The sequence below is a fragment of the Micropterus dolomieu genome, linkage group LG05 (genome assembly GCF_021292245.1).
Source record: "Micropterus dolomieu isolate WLL.071019.BEF.003 ecotype Adirondacks linkage group LG05, ASM2129224v1, whole genome shotgun sequence".
In the NCBI taxonomy this organism is placed as follows: domain Eukaryota; kingdom Metazoa; phylum Chordata; class Actinopteri; order Centrarchiformes; family Centrarchidae; genus Micropterus; species Micropterus dolomieu.
The window spans coordinates 18,196,429-18,210,537 of record NC_060154.1 but is presented as its reverse complement, the minus strand read 5'-3'; the positions used below and the strand labels follow the sequence as shown (position 1 = coordinate 18,210,537).

Genomic DNA, 14,109 nt, shown 5'->3' with positions numbered 1-14,109 from the left:
GGGGGAGGGTAAATACAGGTGGAGATGAGATAGCCCAGACTTCTGCCAGGCAACATCTCTTCTTGCAGTTTATTTTATTTAATTTTTTTTAGATTTCAAACACAAAAACCATGTTCTGAAAAAGCAGCCTTGGTGTGTTGAATGTGGAAACAAGGGGAAGAAGTCCATGTTTTGTTTTTTTCCTTTTTCCTGTGACAAAGATTTGTCTTCTCAGTCTTTCAATGCTGTTATTGTACTGCGTTGTTTGTGTTGTGAGAGAAAACCATGACAGCAGTTGGGAACGTGAAGTGTGTGAAATGTGTGAGAGGAGTTGAGAGAAAGAGAGACAGAAGTTTTTTTGGGGAAAGGGGGGGTGAATGTTTGGCTGTGTGCTTGTGATACTGTCTTTGCTCCTCTGTGCAACACGTGTACACTAGGCATTCATGTGCCACGACCAGGCCGAGGGCAGAGAAGCTTACTTGCACTTGTGTGTCACTGGATGTGCATGCCAGTGTATCTCTTTACGTCTGAGAGGATGGTTTTGTGTGTTGCTGTGTGTGTGTTGGTGTTGGTGTGTGTGTGTGTGTGTGTGTGTGTGTGTGTTTGTGTGTACTGTAGGCCCAGACTGGCAGGGCCCATGCTCGGTGACTAGTGTGTGTCCAGCCAGTTCATCAGTCAGTCAGTCAGTCGGTCCTCTCAGCTAGCAGAGGGCCAGTGCCTATTCTCTTGCCTCCAGAAAGAGCGTCTCCTGCGGAAACAACTTGGCCTCCAGCAGAGTTGACCCCGGCTCCAACTGGGTGATCTGAGAAGAGACGGGGGGGGGAGGAGTAGAGGAAATAGATCAGACCATCGGCAATCACATGGTTTGATAACGATTTGTTTCATTATCGACTAAACTTCTTCCTCAAACAAACATGAATAATTCAGTCAAGAAAATAGTGAATAATGAACATCACAACTTCCCAGATCCCAAACTGTCATCTTCAAACATATTGTTTATTTCAACCCATTGCTCAAAGATTAAAGATTAAATTCATACTGATATAAAACTGATAATTTGAGGAGACAGAACCAACAAATGTTTGGTATTAAAAAAATGTTTTATCAAATTAGTTTACATACAATTTTCTGCCAATGGACTAATCCATCAATTCACAACTGTTTCATCATGACTTCATGCCTTACATTTCGTCTCCTATTTTGGCCTTCCAGCCACACTGCACTGCCATTTTCCAAAACTGTAAGACATCTTAACCAAAGTGCTCAGCAAAGTGTAGAGAAGCACTTATCACAGCAACAAACTTTCATGACAGTCTACTACAAGGGGCGATGCCACACAAGCGATTAAGTTTTTGTGTTGAGAGAGAAAACTATGACTGCAGTTGGGAAGGTGAAGTTTAACCATCATTTCTAGCGTTTCTCAGATTTATCCATATTAGTTTGGACAAGGCCTGAGTCATTCTAAGCTACTGAAATCCCTTGGTGATGGTCTCACCATACATGCCCTGCGATCCAGACTGGAGAATAGTGTAGCTTTACTGCTGAATTCACTGAATGCTGTGTGTGTGTGTGTGTGTGTGTGTGTATGTGTGTGTATGTGTGTGTGTGTGTGTGTGTGTGTTGGTAAGAGAGTGTGTATCCTGTGTATTATTCTAACATCATGTTTAAAAAAATGTAGGCAGTAATCTGAGCAGCTAGAGCTTTGTTTCCCTAAGAGGACCATCAGGTTTGTTTTCTTAAAAAGGTTCCAAGCCAGAACAAACTGATGAAGGTTACAGGACAGGAGAGAGTGTGTGTGTGTGTTGTAAAAGCTCTTTGCCGTGTGTGTGTGTGTGTGTGTATATGTATGTGAGAAAGAGAGTAGTGGGAATTGAGAGGAGAACTTGTTTTTGATGGCTTATAATGGCTAATTTCAGCTGTGACAAAGGTCAAACAGGGAACATAGCTGATGGTGTAGAGGAGAGAAACATTTATCTGTGTTCAATACTCTGCACACCGGCTAAGCAGAGCAATAATGCAGTACCACCCACAACGGAGCTGATCAAGTTAGCTGACATGAAGGGGGTCTGACCTATGTTTTTTAAAACAGAACAATCTGACTCTCCCTCCGACACCCACCACCACTGTGAGCCTCTTAGCTTATGTGAGCTAATCACCGGAGGGGTTGTGTTACATCGGCCAATCTAACACCTGGGCTGAATGGGCGAGGTGCTGTGACACCGAGATGTGTCCAGGGCTTATCTGATGACTGCTGCGTCAGCCTCTCTGATTAGGGCTCCTATTCTAACCTCACAGTGGGATAATTAACCAGTGCCTGTACCGGCTGTAGAAGGTCGGAGGGCAGTGGTAAAGGTCGACCTCACAACAAGCAGAGTGATAGGTGTGAGATGGACTATAGCAGGGACTGAAATGTGACCTTGTAACCATGAACAACTTGTGTCTTATTAATCTTATTAGTGGTACTTTTAAAAGTCCAAATCCTAATAAATGAACACATCACTATAATCAAACTTTTTTTTTTGTTTTTGACTAATGAAGAATTAAGAAAATTTACCCCCCACTGTACAACGTCAAAACTGCATTGTAATAAACACTGAGTCTACGTTAGCTGCTGACGAACAGTGAACGCACTGATATAAGTAAACCCTCAAAATAATTAAAACACATTTAAACTTGTGTTAACTCCAAAATCTATAAAACTACAGGATGTCAAAGGACTCAGAGAAAAGGGTGAAAAAAAAAAGAAGCCAAGTAAATTACGACAATCTATCCATCTCCCACAGGTGTTTGGAAATGTCACACCATGTGCTTGTCGGCGGTCTTTGACTCCATGTCTTTCATCTCCTTGTTCTCATTTCAACTTGTCATTTAGACTCTTGACTTTTCAGCGGGGTCCCGGGGAGCCTAGCGTGGGCAAGGAGGGGCTGCCACATCAACCTTATGCCCCTCACCTAGTCAGCTGCCTCATAGCACAGTGGGGAGTAAGATGCCATGAGGAGAGCTAAAATGGTGTGTGTGTCTTTATGAGTGTGCGTTTGCTGCAAACATATTCCATCCCAACGGTGGGGGAAGATAACCAACAGGGCTGCTGCGCTCCTTTTCCCACCTCAGGAGCAGCGCATCACAAATGGCTGCCATGCTAATGAACCCGACAGGCTGTTATGACACCACAGCATCAGGTAGGGGTAAATGAGGCTTTGGGGTGGAGCGTGTGTGTGTGTGCGTGTGTGTGTGTGTATAGACGTGCGTCTATGGACTACATATAAGCGTGTGTGGGGATGTGTCTTCTTTGTGAGTTCAGGATGCGAGTTTGTGCTCATAGTGCACTGTGGAGAGACGACGGGGAGAGAGCAGCATCTGACTCTGAAAAAGAAAGTAGGGAAACAAGATGCCACACTGACACAGGAGACGGGCGCCATCGGTGATTGTTTACATTGTTATCCAATTAACAGACCATAAGCATGGAGGCATCTGTCAACAAACAAAGCTGTTGTTTTTCCTCTGCTCCGCCTAAGCCATACTCTCTCCTCCTGTGCCTACACAGCCATACATACATACATACATACATAAGACAGACACAATCTAGCTCTCTGCTTTGCAGTTTGCTTCTAACCTTGAGTCAATATAATTTTCATCAGCCAATTTAGATCAAATCAATCACCTGAATTAGGGAACCGTCTGACAATTTTAAAAGATGAAATTCATTTGAAAAGATTTTCATCTAACTTTCCAGTTTGGGGGGGGGGGTTCCAGTTGTTAATTTAAATACACAAATGAACAGAACAGAAACTGAACTGAGCTGTCTCAAGAGTCTAAAGAGGCAATATAATATCTTGAAGCTCACCCTTAAAACGCCTAATTTTAAAACTGGAATCAAATAAAAAAAAGACAGATGGTACTTCTAGGCAATCTTTGATATTTTATCTTTATTTCCCTGAAAAATTGTATGACATAAAATAATTAGCTAATATCACCCCATGTATTTGGCATGATCAAACAGCAGATTTCAACGGTTAAAACCACACAATTAGCACTTAATGTGAAGTTTAAAATAAATACCACAACTGTAAGTCACTTGATTCAAATGAATAAAACACACTGATAACAGAGGAGGCGATACTAAGCAACGCTCAGCCATGAAAGAAAAGAAAGGGAAAATAAACACAGCCCTCAAGATGTCCGCTTCCAACATAATCAAACGTGCAGCTGAAATAACGCATTTTTAATGAAGCCATTACAGGCCCTACTATGTTAATTAAAACCAAATAACGTGTCTGTTTAAAACTAGTGTTGTCAAGTGTTTATTTGGCCAATTACAAAAGCAGTGGGAGATCATTATCTGCTGCCAGGAGCGTTGACAACACGTAGCGCCGGGGCGTGAACAGAAAAGAACAGACCAGAATGCGGTACTTCAAAGGGACAAATGCACCGCACAGACTGGATGGGGGGTAGTAGTGAGGGGAAAAACTGAAAAGAAAAAAAAACATGGGAAGAAGAGAAAAGGAGAGCACAAGCAAAGTGAGAGAAAAGAAATTTGTTGTACATATATAAATGTGAAAACAACCTTCTAGTGTCAACCTATGGACATACATCAGATATAAGTGATAAGGGATACTTTAAGAAATCAAGGAGATGGCGTCCTGTGTACGTAGCCAGAGCCACATTTCACACCCATGTTCTGAGATGAAGCAGAGTCCACACAGCTCTGTGGAGCTGTGGGTTTGTGTTATGTGGAGAGAAGATTATAAGAACAGTCCCGAGGAAGCAACTTTGAGTGAAACTTCTTTTAAAATAAACCTCCGTGGTTCTTCCTGTCAGATAACAGGACAAGAAAAGCAAAACACAGATGTAAAATCTAATTCAGCACAATGCACAGCTTCTTCTGTGCCACTGTTTATTTTTTCTGCACGTCAGGTTTTGTCTAAGAATTATTCGAGCGACTTCACTGACTGAGCTGGGAGAAGGATTAGGTGAAGGTGAAATAGAGTACAGTATCACAGTGAGAAAACTAATACTCCGCTTTGACAGTGTTTGGGTGTCTGTGAGCAGCCAGGCAGGAAGAGCCGACTGCCGATTATTATACTGGCAGTCTAAACATGTTCACCGCGAGCTGAAGGAAGAAGACCTCAGGCCTTTCAATAGTGGTTTGTGCTCAACAAGTATCAAAGGAAAAGGAGGAAATTCTTGAATGAAAAGCTGAAAACTGAAACACTAAAAGTCTCCCCCTCCTTTCTCAAACTCACTGACAGTCATATAAACGGAGAAAGGGTTAGTTCCCTGAGCACGGCTAAGCCTAGTACAAATGATGCCAGTGTAAGGCCTGCTGTAGTGCTGAAGAGATAAGCCACTGATACCAAATGTTGAGGAAGAGACTGAGTCCAAAAATTGGAGACTAATAGACACTTATCCGCACAGCTACAGGAAAGTGGAAAAATCCTGAATCAAAGACATCTAATCTGGCTCTGATGTTTAATCTCAAATTGTCAAAAATTGAGTTACAAATGAGAATAAACCAGTGTTACTAGACTTCTCAACTCACAATACAGAATTTTCTCCTGGTCAATAACGTTGCAGTTTTAGCCAAAAATATACGACACAACTCCGCTTCATTTTGGATTGAATTTTTCAAGTTGGATTGAGTAGATCCGCTGATTTGTGTTACAGCTGAGTGAATGGAAATGAGATAAAGCAGGATGACGAGGAGGGAAATAGCAAAAGAAAGAGTGACACTGCGCAAAGCTGCTGAAAACTAGGAAAGGGAAAGAAGGTTTCAACAGTTGTGCAGTATTACAAATGCAATAGTGGTCTATCCTCCATCCTCTGATCCTGGCAGAGCAACAGTGAGAGCGTCTGGACGGGATGGAGGCTTTCTATGCTCCCTCTCATTTAATTACAACACAGAGCTGCAGGATTAGACAGGGGCCTGTGTTCACAGCCTCATACTGGCACTACCACTGAGCTGCTTCCCTCCTCTATTTCCCCAAATCTCTTGCCTTTCTGTTTTCTGGAATTATCTCCCATCTTCTTCTTTTTAATATCTTCTCCACTTGTCTTCTCTATCCTTTTCTCTTTCAGACTGTTTCTCTGATTACATCTTTTCTTTGTTTAAGCTTTTGTCTTCTCTGTTCTCTTTTTTCGACTAGTTCTGCAGTCACCATCCTCTTCTTGCTTCTCTACCCCTCTAATCCTCCCATCCTGTTTTTGCCGGAATTTCATCTGCGATGCAGACACATCTTTATCTCTGTCTCAAACACATGTTTACTCTTGATTATAAAGAGACAACTGTGAATCCTTTAAGTGACAAAGTTGTGAGTGGGGCATGTGTTTGCTTGAAAATATTTGTGCATGTGTTGAAGTGTGTGATTCTGACGAAATGAAGAGTGTGAGCTGCGCGTTAATGTGTGTGTTAGTTTGAGGTGTTTGTGCCCCAGTGGTCTCTACAGACTACGGTGGCACACTGCCTGGGCAAGCCTACACACACACACACACACCTCTATACCACCACCCCTCCACATGCACTCCTCTCTTGATTAATGGAAATCCCATTTTTGTTTCCAGCAGCATGGCTAATTAAACTGGTAGTTAAAACAGTGCTCATTAGCTCACTACCACAGAGTGCGGCGACCGAGCACTCTAATGACAGGTTGTAGCTGGCTGAGTGCTGCCGGGCGTTAGCAGAAGAGCCATAGAGAATACTACTGTTAGTGCTGACAACTGTATCCTAACACAGTCACAGTGTACTGTATTCACAATGGACTGATACTAATTAATATTCACTGAATAATATGAGTGCGCAGGTGGATGGATAAACAGTTGGCTTAACTTGCCCCACTCACAGGTATGAGTAAACAAAAGCAGCGCCGCTGTAGCACACAATGAAAACAATAATGAAAAAAAGCAAAGACAACAACTAAATCATCGATCTGCCACAACAGATTGCCTTTAACTGTTGTCCCTGCTGCTCTCCACTCCCAGCCGTCGCCTGAGGTTCAGCCCAGGCCCAAATGGAAAAGCCAATTACAGCTGTGGATCTCTCCAGCAGAGATGTGAGCTGTGGCCGAGAACCCTTCATAACCTGCTGCTACTCTTCTGCAGTAATTTAGCACTTGTTTGTGTGGGCAGAGAACTGTCATGAAAGACGGCACAAAATGAGATTGGACAACAGGATAATTCGACTCCCGTCTTAGTGAAAAGTCTGTCCCTCTCCACTTGTGAATTTCACAGCTTAAATGTGTTTTCACTGGACGAACATAAGCAGAGGGGGTTAATCATTTTTCTGAACATGTACTTGCTTTCTCTGCAAGATGACAAGATATACAACTCACATTTCTACGAGGGAAGGTGGTGAGGAGCTTGAACTCTTCAAAGGGGTATCCCTTGGAGGCCACAAAGTCGAAGAGGACCTGGAGCTTACAGCTTCCCAGGAAACGCCTTTCCAGAAACTCGCCGCTTGGTGTGCGGATTCGCAGTTTGCTGATTTGCTCTCCTGAATCCTCATCGGGCTCTGGCGGTAGCGCCTGCTCCAATGACAAGCGGATTGCCTGTAAGAAGAGGGTGGAGAAAACAAGAGTGTTTTGGTCAGTACAGCACAAGGACAATTGTGGAAACACTTAATAATCACCAACAACGTGCAGATTTCTATTGTGCAAATAGCTGCCAACTGTTTGGATTGCCTTGTTTGTAGAAGACAGAGGTGACAGGAATCATGAATTATTTTCTGATCACACTGGACGGGTATGGAGGAAGAAATTGCAAATACAAGCTGAGGACTCCTCCAACTCCTGGAAATATGACTGAATGATGAATGCTCTATTCTGTGCATACTAACATATGAAAATCAAGTCAAACATAAGAAATGATCTAATCTACAGCATAAAACAACCTTTCTAGATATAGTGTGATTTACTTTGTTGAGAGAACGCAGAGATGTTTAGATATAGATGCTGATGGGATGCAGCTGTCATTACTTGGGCTGCAATTTTTTCAAGTGTATTAGCATTATGGAGTCTATATATTTTGTTTATTGACAGCAGAGTCAGCCGTCCGTAATATTGTGACAGGTAGCCAAACCATTGGTGGGGGAGTTATTAAAAGGAGGACAAATGCTTTCCTGATTAGAACTATTTCTAATTTAGCTTGTTTATCCATGGTGGAAGCCACAGAACCATAAAACTAACTGAATAAGTGCAGGAAAGGAAGCAAGCCAGGAAGCTTATACAAAGTCATCTGAAATACAAGCAAAAAAAAAAATCTGACATTCAATTAAGTGTAACTATAAAAAAAATAGTCTCTGTTTATAGTAAATTTAAACCAGAGATTCCACAGTAACACTGGCAGCTATGAAGATGACGACACTCTATCCAAACAAGTATGTAAGACAAGCCAAGAAGTTGATTGCGGCACTGTTGCCTTGCATTAATTAAAGGATCTTCTTGTCCTGAGAATGTTATTAAATTAGTTGCCCTGTGTCTCACCCTGTTCCCTAAAGCCTGGTGCACCTCAGAAGGTTGCCAAGTAGCATTTCAGTACGTTAAAAACAGCCAAGATTATTTTCTGGTGCTTCATGCTTTCTTGATGTTACTTAATCTGTTAAGTAAATCTGAGGTTCTGCCTGTTGAACATCTCAGTGTCCACAACAGAACATAGTTTACAGATACTAACATTTGGTAATACTGTATACAGTAGAGTCAGTGTGGCTAGCACAAAGACAACCATCGACTATCATCTTCTACAGCAAAACTAATCAGCTCTCCTGTGCTCCAAAAAACGCGCTTCAGCCACTCCCTGGAGCATTCCTCTTCTTTCTGCTCTTGCCCCTCGCCGCCTCCTCCCCAGCTTGTTGTTCCTGTTTGGCCAGGCGGGGAGCATATGCTGTGACAACACGCCCCAGCTTTATTTACACACCATAATGCAATTATATTTCATAAGAGTGTACAACAGTAGCTCATTAGCAGCTTCTGGTGTTGGGTGGGCAGGGTAGCGCGCGTGCCGCTCCACCATCAGCTCCCACAGGTATAAGAGCTGATGCTGACTGAGTTAAAGGGCCCCCCGGGGACAAACCTACACATACACACACACACGCACGCACGCACACACACACACACACAAATAACCGAATGGGGTGCGTGTGTGGTGGTGGACATACAAATGCAGACAGTCAACCACAGACACAAGCATAAACACCCACACAAGTGAGAGGTAGCGTCTCTAAAGAAACCACAGGACACACGTCTGGTCGAGCCTCGGGCCCAGGCTGCTCAACACAAATAATCAGAAGCATCTATCCATCCATTTATCTGTCTCTCCGGCTGTGCTCGGCTAACCACAGAAAGCAAACAGATGACGGGTGTGGGGGAGAGATGCACCTGACAGCCACACAACTGTATGCTAAGACCCCTGAAGGTGGTAAATAGCAATGTCAACCTACACAGGCACATGAGACACATACACTCGCTCTTCTTTGCACAAAAGCACAAAATCACTAAGAAAGCATTCCCACTAGCACTGCCTGATCTCTGATGGAAACTGATGTTTTTATTGTGTCTGCAGTTTCTATCATACATAGCAGTAGCTTACTACCTCGTAAGATTCAACTGAAAACTGTAAATAACAAGAACAAAAAAAGTTTAACTTGAACTTTAAACGGTTTACATGGTAGGCGCATTTGTTGATGTGATCATAAAACAATTCAAGAAAACAGACAAATAGTATCAATCGAGTAGAAACTGGGCTATCCCTATATCCTTGTACAGAACTATTGATCTCAATTTAAGGATATGAGCAGACTGTTGACGGTAAATGGTAACATTGTAAGTCAGGAAAAGTAAAAGAAGCAGCTGCCACTGTGAAATGCTTAGATGAAGAGCAGCAGCCATATTGTAAATGCTAAAACACAGTATTAACTTGTTCACTTGAATAGGAATGTGTAAATGAAGATCTATTGTAGGCTGAATGGGATTTATCATCTTACATTACAGGTGTTTAAGCCTTTAGTGACTTTCTAGGTGTACTGTAGTTTATGTTTTCTTCATAAAACATGTTTGCATTCTTTTTCCATCCAAAAAACATAAATCTAAACAATTAAAGCAATAAAAGGAATCGCTCAAGTAGAATAACTGATGAAACTGAAATTCTTCCACACCCATTCCCAATTTTCTTTCCACCTGCTTGTCTGTTAATGTGTCTGTGGGCCTAAGCTAATCTGAACTAGATGTACACACAACAAAATGCAAACCGAAACTTAAGTTGCCATTGTCTGGGTCCAGCACTTGTGGCTGGCTCTCATATTTATGAATATCTAGACTGTAGTATAAGCACAACACTCGTATGTTAGCACAAGAGACTCCATGGAAACCACTGAGCTTGGGCAGAAAAAAATTTATATACGTAGGAATCACAAGGCTATTGTTGTTTAAAAAACACAAGCGCACACGGTTTGGTTAGTGGACTACTGTTATATAATTAAGTAGGCCCGGCCCGGGGCTCTATTGTTGTTGTCTGTTTAACTTAACTGACAAATCACCTGAGCGAGCCGGTCACCCAATACCTCTCAGCGCCCTCAGGCTCTCTGCTGTTGAGTAAACAACAATCAGCGAGGACTACACTGTATTATTATAGACTGTATTACAACATTGGTGCCATCCTCACAGACAATTATTGTTCTTCCTGCATGCGTGAGTGTGTGTGTGTGTGTGTATTTGCCCGCTCTTCACATACAATAATTGTTTTCAAGTGAATATGTATGTTTGCTTAGGTTGTGTGTGTTTGTGCACAAGCCTGTGTACACGAGTTGCCTCGGTCTTTTGTTCACTTGGGTTTAAATATGAAGCTGTGTGCTATACCAATGTAAAGCAGTTAAATTGAACAATAACTGTGTATGTAAGGTGACATTAGCAGGGACGGGCTTCACTGTATTTAGGATATGTCCCCCTACACTACGCATGCTTCATTGACTAGCAGGCTTCACCAAAACCACAATCTAATTGACTCATTATTGTGAAGTGAGCAAGACAGGTTTTTTTTTTTTTTTTAAATGACAGTCACTGAGCGTTGGCAAAACATATCACTGTTCAGCCTTGCACTGCTAAAGTTGGAATATTAATTAAGGTAATTTGCATAATGTGAGCCTGATGTGTGTTTGGCTGTGTGTTCTCACCTCCTTCTCCTCCTCCTGCTCCTTTCTCATCTGTTCCAGGCGTACCTGCTCGGCCTCCTCTCTCTCCTGGGCTTCTCTCTGAAAAACAAAGACATGTACTGGGACGAATCGAATGGGACGTAACAGCAGCATCAAAATAAAAATACCAAGTGAATGTGCAATGCTGACTACTGTTATTCTGTTTCCCCACAGGTTGTCAAGTTTCCTTTGAGTAATTGTTATTGATATGTTGTTAGAGATCCAAGTAAGCTCGATGCAAGTCTTCAAATCGAATATAATTTAATGATAAAGGACTTAAAAGATGAATCAGTTATCAAGATAAATAATTTTCTGTAAATTAACTCAACTTATCGAGTAATTGTTTCAGACCTAGGGTCATTGTCTTTCATTAATATGATTTTCGTGCTAAATCCATTAAAATGACAGCAGCAACTGTAGAGTAACAGTTTTACTATACAAATTAGTTCAAATTGTACAAATAGAAAAAGGAGGTGATCTCTGCTTAAAAATGTTTTTAATCTTAATAAAAGTGGTGCTTGTGCTTTTTTAGCTAAACCCAAAAAATACATGATGTGCATTTACTGTTTAGTATACCACAACTAAATCAGAGTGCACCGATTCAAGTAGACTATTTGTTTTATTTTGAAAATACCTTTTTGCGGTCAGCCTCTAAAGACAGACGGTAGGCCTCGTCCTGTTCTCTCTTCACTGTCTCTCTTGCCTCACGCTCGTCCTGGGTGCAGAGAGGGAGGAAGAAAGTGGGGGCCCATTAACTAACAACATAATGAAGGACACACTAGGACAAAACATCTGAGCTGAGATGCCGGGTGTGGGAGCCAGAAAGAACCAAGCAAAAGAAAATGCAGCATGTCAAGTGTGGTTACGTACAAACACCAGGTATGAAAGAGTAGCACCAGAGGGGAATTCATTGTGACCGGGCTCTCATTTACCAGACCCTGAGCCTCTTTTATGTTTCCTCATCTCAGTTTCACTGTCCCTTTCTCTTTCATTCACTCTGCCTCTCTCTTCCTGTTTGTACAGAGAGAAGGGGACAGGCAGCCCTCCTCTTTCTACCTGCTGTGGCTACAAAGTGTTTTATAAAGACTGGGACTAAATACGAGTGTCCATTGTGTTAACAGTGCACAGCCATTAGTGTTCTATTTTCTGAAAGCCCATGCTGTGTGCCAGCCCGGATATGGCAAAGTAAGCTTATTGTGATGATCAGAGGGCTACTGTGCAGCTAAGTAGTGGCTACGCAAAAGCACAGTGTGTATTGTTGTATTCAATCAGAAAATGCAAAGGATACATTTGTGCTTTTGCCCCACATAATAGATGAACATTGAAAGGAAACTGTAGAAGAATGGTAGAGAGGAACAAAAGCATCAAAAGTGGCTACCTTAAATAGACTGGCCATGAGTCACGCAAACAAGTAGCTCATGCTTGATACTCATTTTGTACTGTGGTAATATGTTTTCAAATGCATCATCTACTTTGATCAACCTAATGTGCATGAGAGGCTCGATGTGAAAAGTTAATCCACCATGTATCTGCTCAAACACAATGTGATGCTAAAGACCTTATCTTTGGAGGAAAAAAGAAACAGATTTTCCACATCTATATCTTGGCAACTCATCAAGTTGGCTCGACATGTGCTGTCTTATAGTGGGGCTAATAAACTCCTATTTTAGTGCTCAGAAGTCAGAAATGCAAGCTGTCACACATTTAATGTTTACACACATAACAAATATGGCAATGTGTTACAAAAAGCTGTTCTGTGGACTATCTTATATGGGGCAAATTCAATATTTGTTTTTAGGCAACACTGTGGCTCTATGCCTCACTGTCGCTACACACACAGCAAGAAGGTAAATTAAATCTCGGCTCTGGTTCTTGGTCTGTGGACCTTGCATGCTCCCCTGGTTACGTTTCCTCCAATACCAAAAGTTTAGCGCCTTCCACTAAAACTGAACATTGGTTAGTTTTGGCTGCTCTTCACATGAAATGCATGTGAAATGACCTGAAGTGAAATTGGCCCATGATGCTGACAGATGCAGACCACAAAACCTGCTTTGAGTAGTCAGTCAGTTACTAACTGCTAAGCTAAAACACAGACAACCGTAGGAATGACTGGTGAGTCAGAGATGTTGGTTGAAGGCACAATGTGGCTGTCCAGCTGCACCAATTGCAGACAGACATAAAAGTCACTATCAGAGTGGAATGTCTGGTTTGGGTGGACGTCTATGTTCGTGTCGGAGTTTGTCTTTGGAAAGGTGAGGTGGATAAAAGGAGAAAATATGAAAGAAGAAAGAGGGACTGGGAGCCAGGGAAATTCACCAACGGCTGAAAGTCACTACAGTGGAGATGGCATTAGTCCAGTGTCGAGGCTGACGTCACCTTGGACACGGGATAGGTCCTGTCAGACACAGGGTAAACTAAAATCCTGTGGTTATTGGTACTAATCATGAATAATCACACAGAAAAATTATACTTTCATAATCACTTATACTCTTTAAGCAGCCTTCTTATGATATTTTCACAAGATATTTCCATCTGGCAGGTCACATCTGGGTAATGATCACGCTTTAATACCATTTCAGGAAAGCTTTACTATAGTTATCCCATGGCAAATCTAATTTATTATTTCTCCGACAGATCTCAAGCCAGCTGTTGCAATGATAAAAGAAGTGATACTTTATTAATGCATTAATAAAATACAGTTATTTTGTTTAGTGCCATAAAAAAAGAAAGATAACTATGTATTAACTATAAATTTCATGTTTTCTCTAAACAAGATGACATAAGAATCGTGTGTGTAACTACACTGCTCAAAAAAAAATAAAGGGAACACTTAAACAACACAATGTAACTCCAAGTCAATCACACTCCTGTGAAATCAAACTGTCCACTTAGGAAGCAACACTGATTGACAATCAATTTCACATGCTGTTGTGCAAATTGAACAGACAACAGGTGGA

The 14,109-nt window shown here is 41.8% G+C and overlaps 1 protein-coding gene across 1 annotated transcript in view; it reads right to left on the bottom strand.

Annotated features, from left to right (window-relative positions):
• Positions 1-6: 6 nt before the first annotated feature.
• Positions 7-14,109, bottom strand: part of faf1 (Fas (TNFRSF6) associated factor 1) — a 1,021,784-nt gene continuing 1,007,681 nt past the window's right edge. The window contains exons 16-19 of the mRNA XM_046048846.1: positions 11,787-11,867; positions 11,135-11,212; positions 7,305-7,520; positions 7-781 (exon numbers count right to left, since the gene is read on the bottom strand). Coding sequence (XP_045904802.1) covers positions 698-781; positions 7,305-7,520; positions 11,135-11,212; positions 11,787-11,867 — 459 coding nt within the window. The 3' untranslated portion in view covers positions 7-697. The remainder of the gene's footprint in view (positions 782-7,304; positions 7,521-11,134; positions 11,213-11,786; positions 11,868-14,109) is intronic.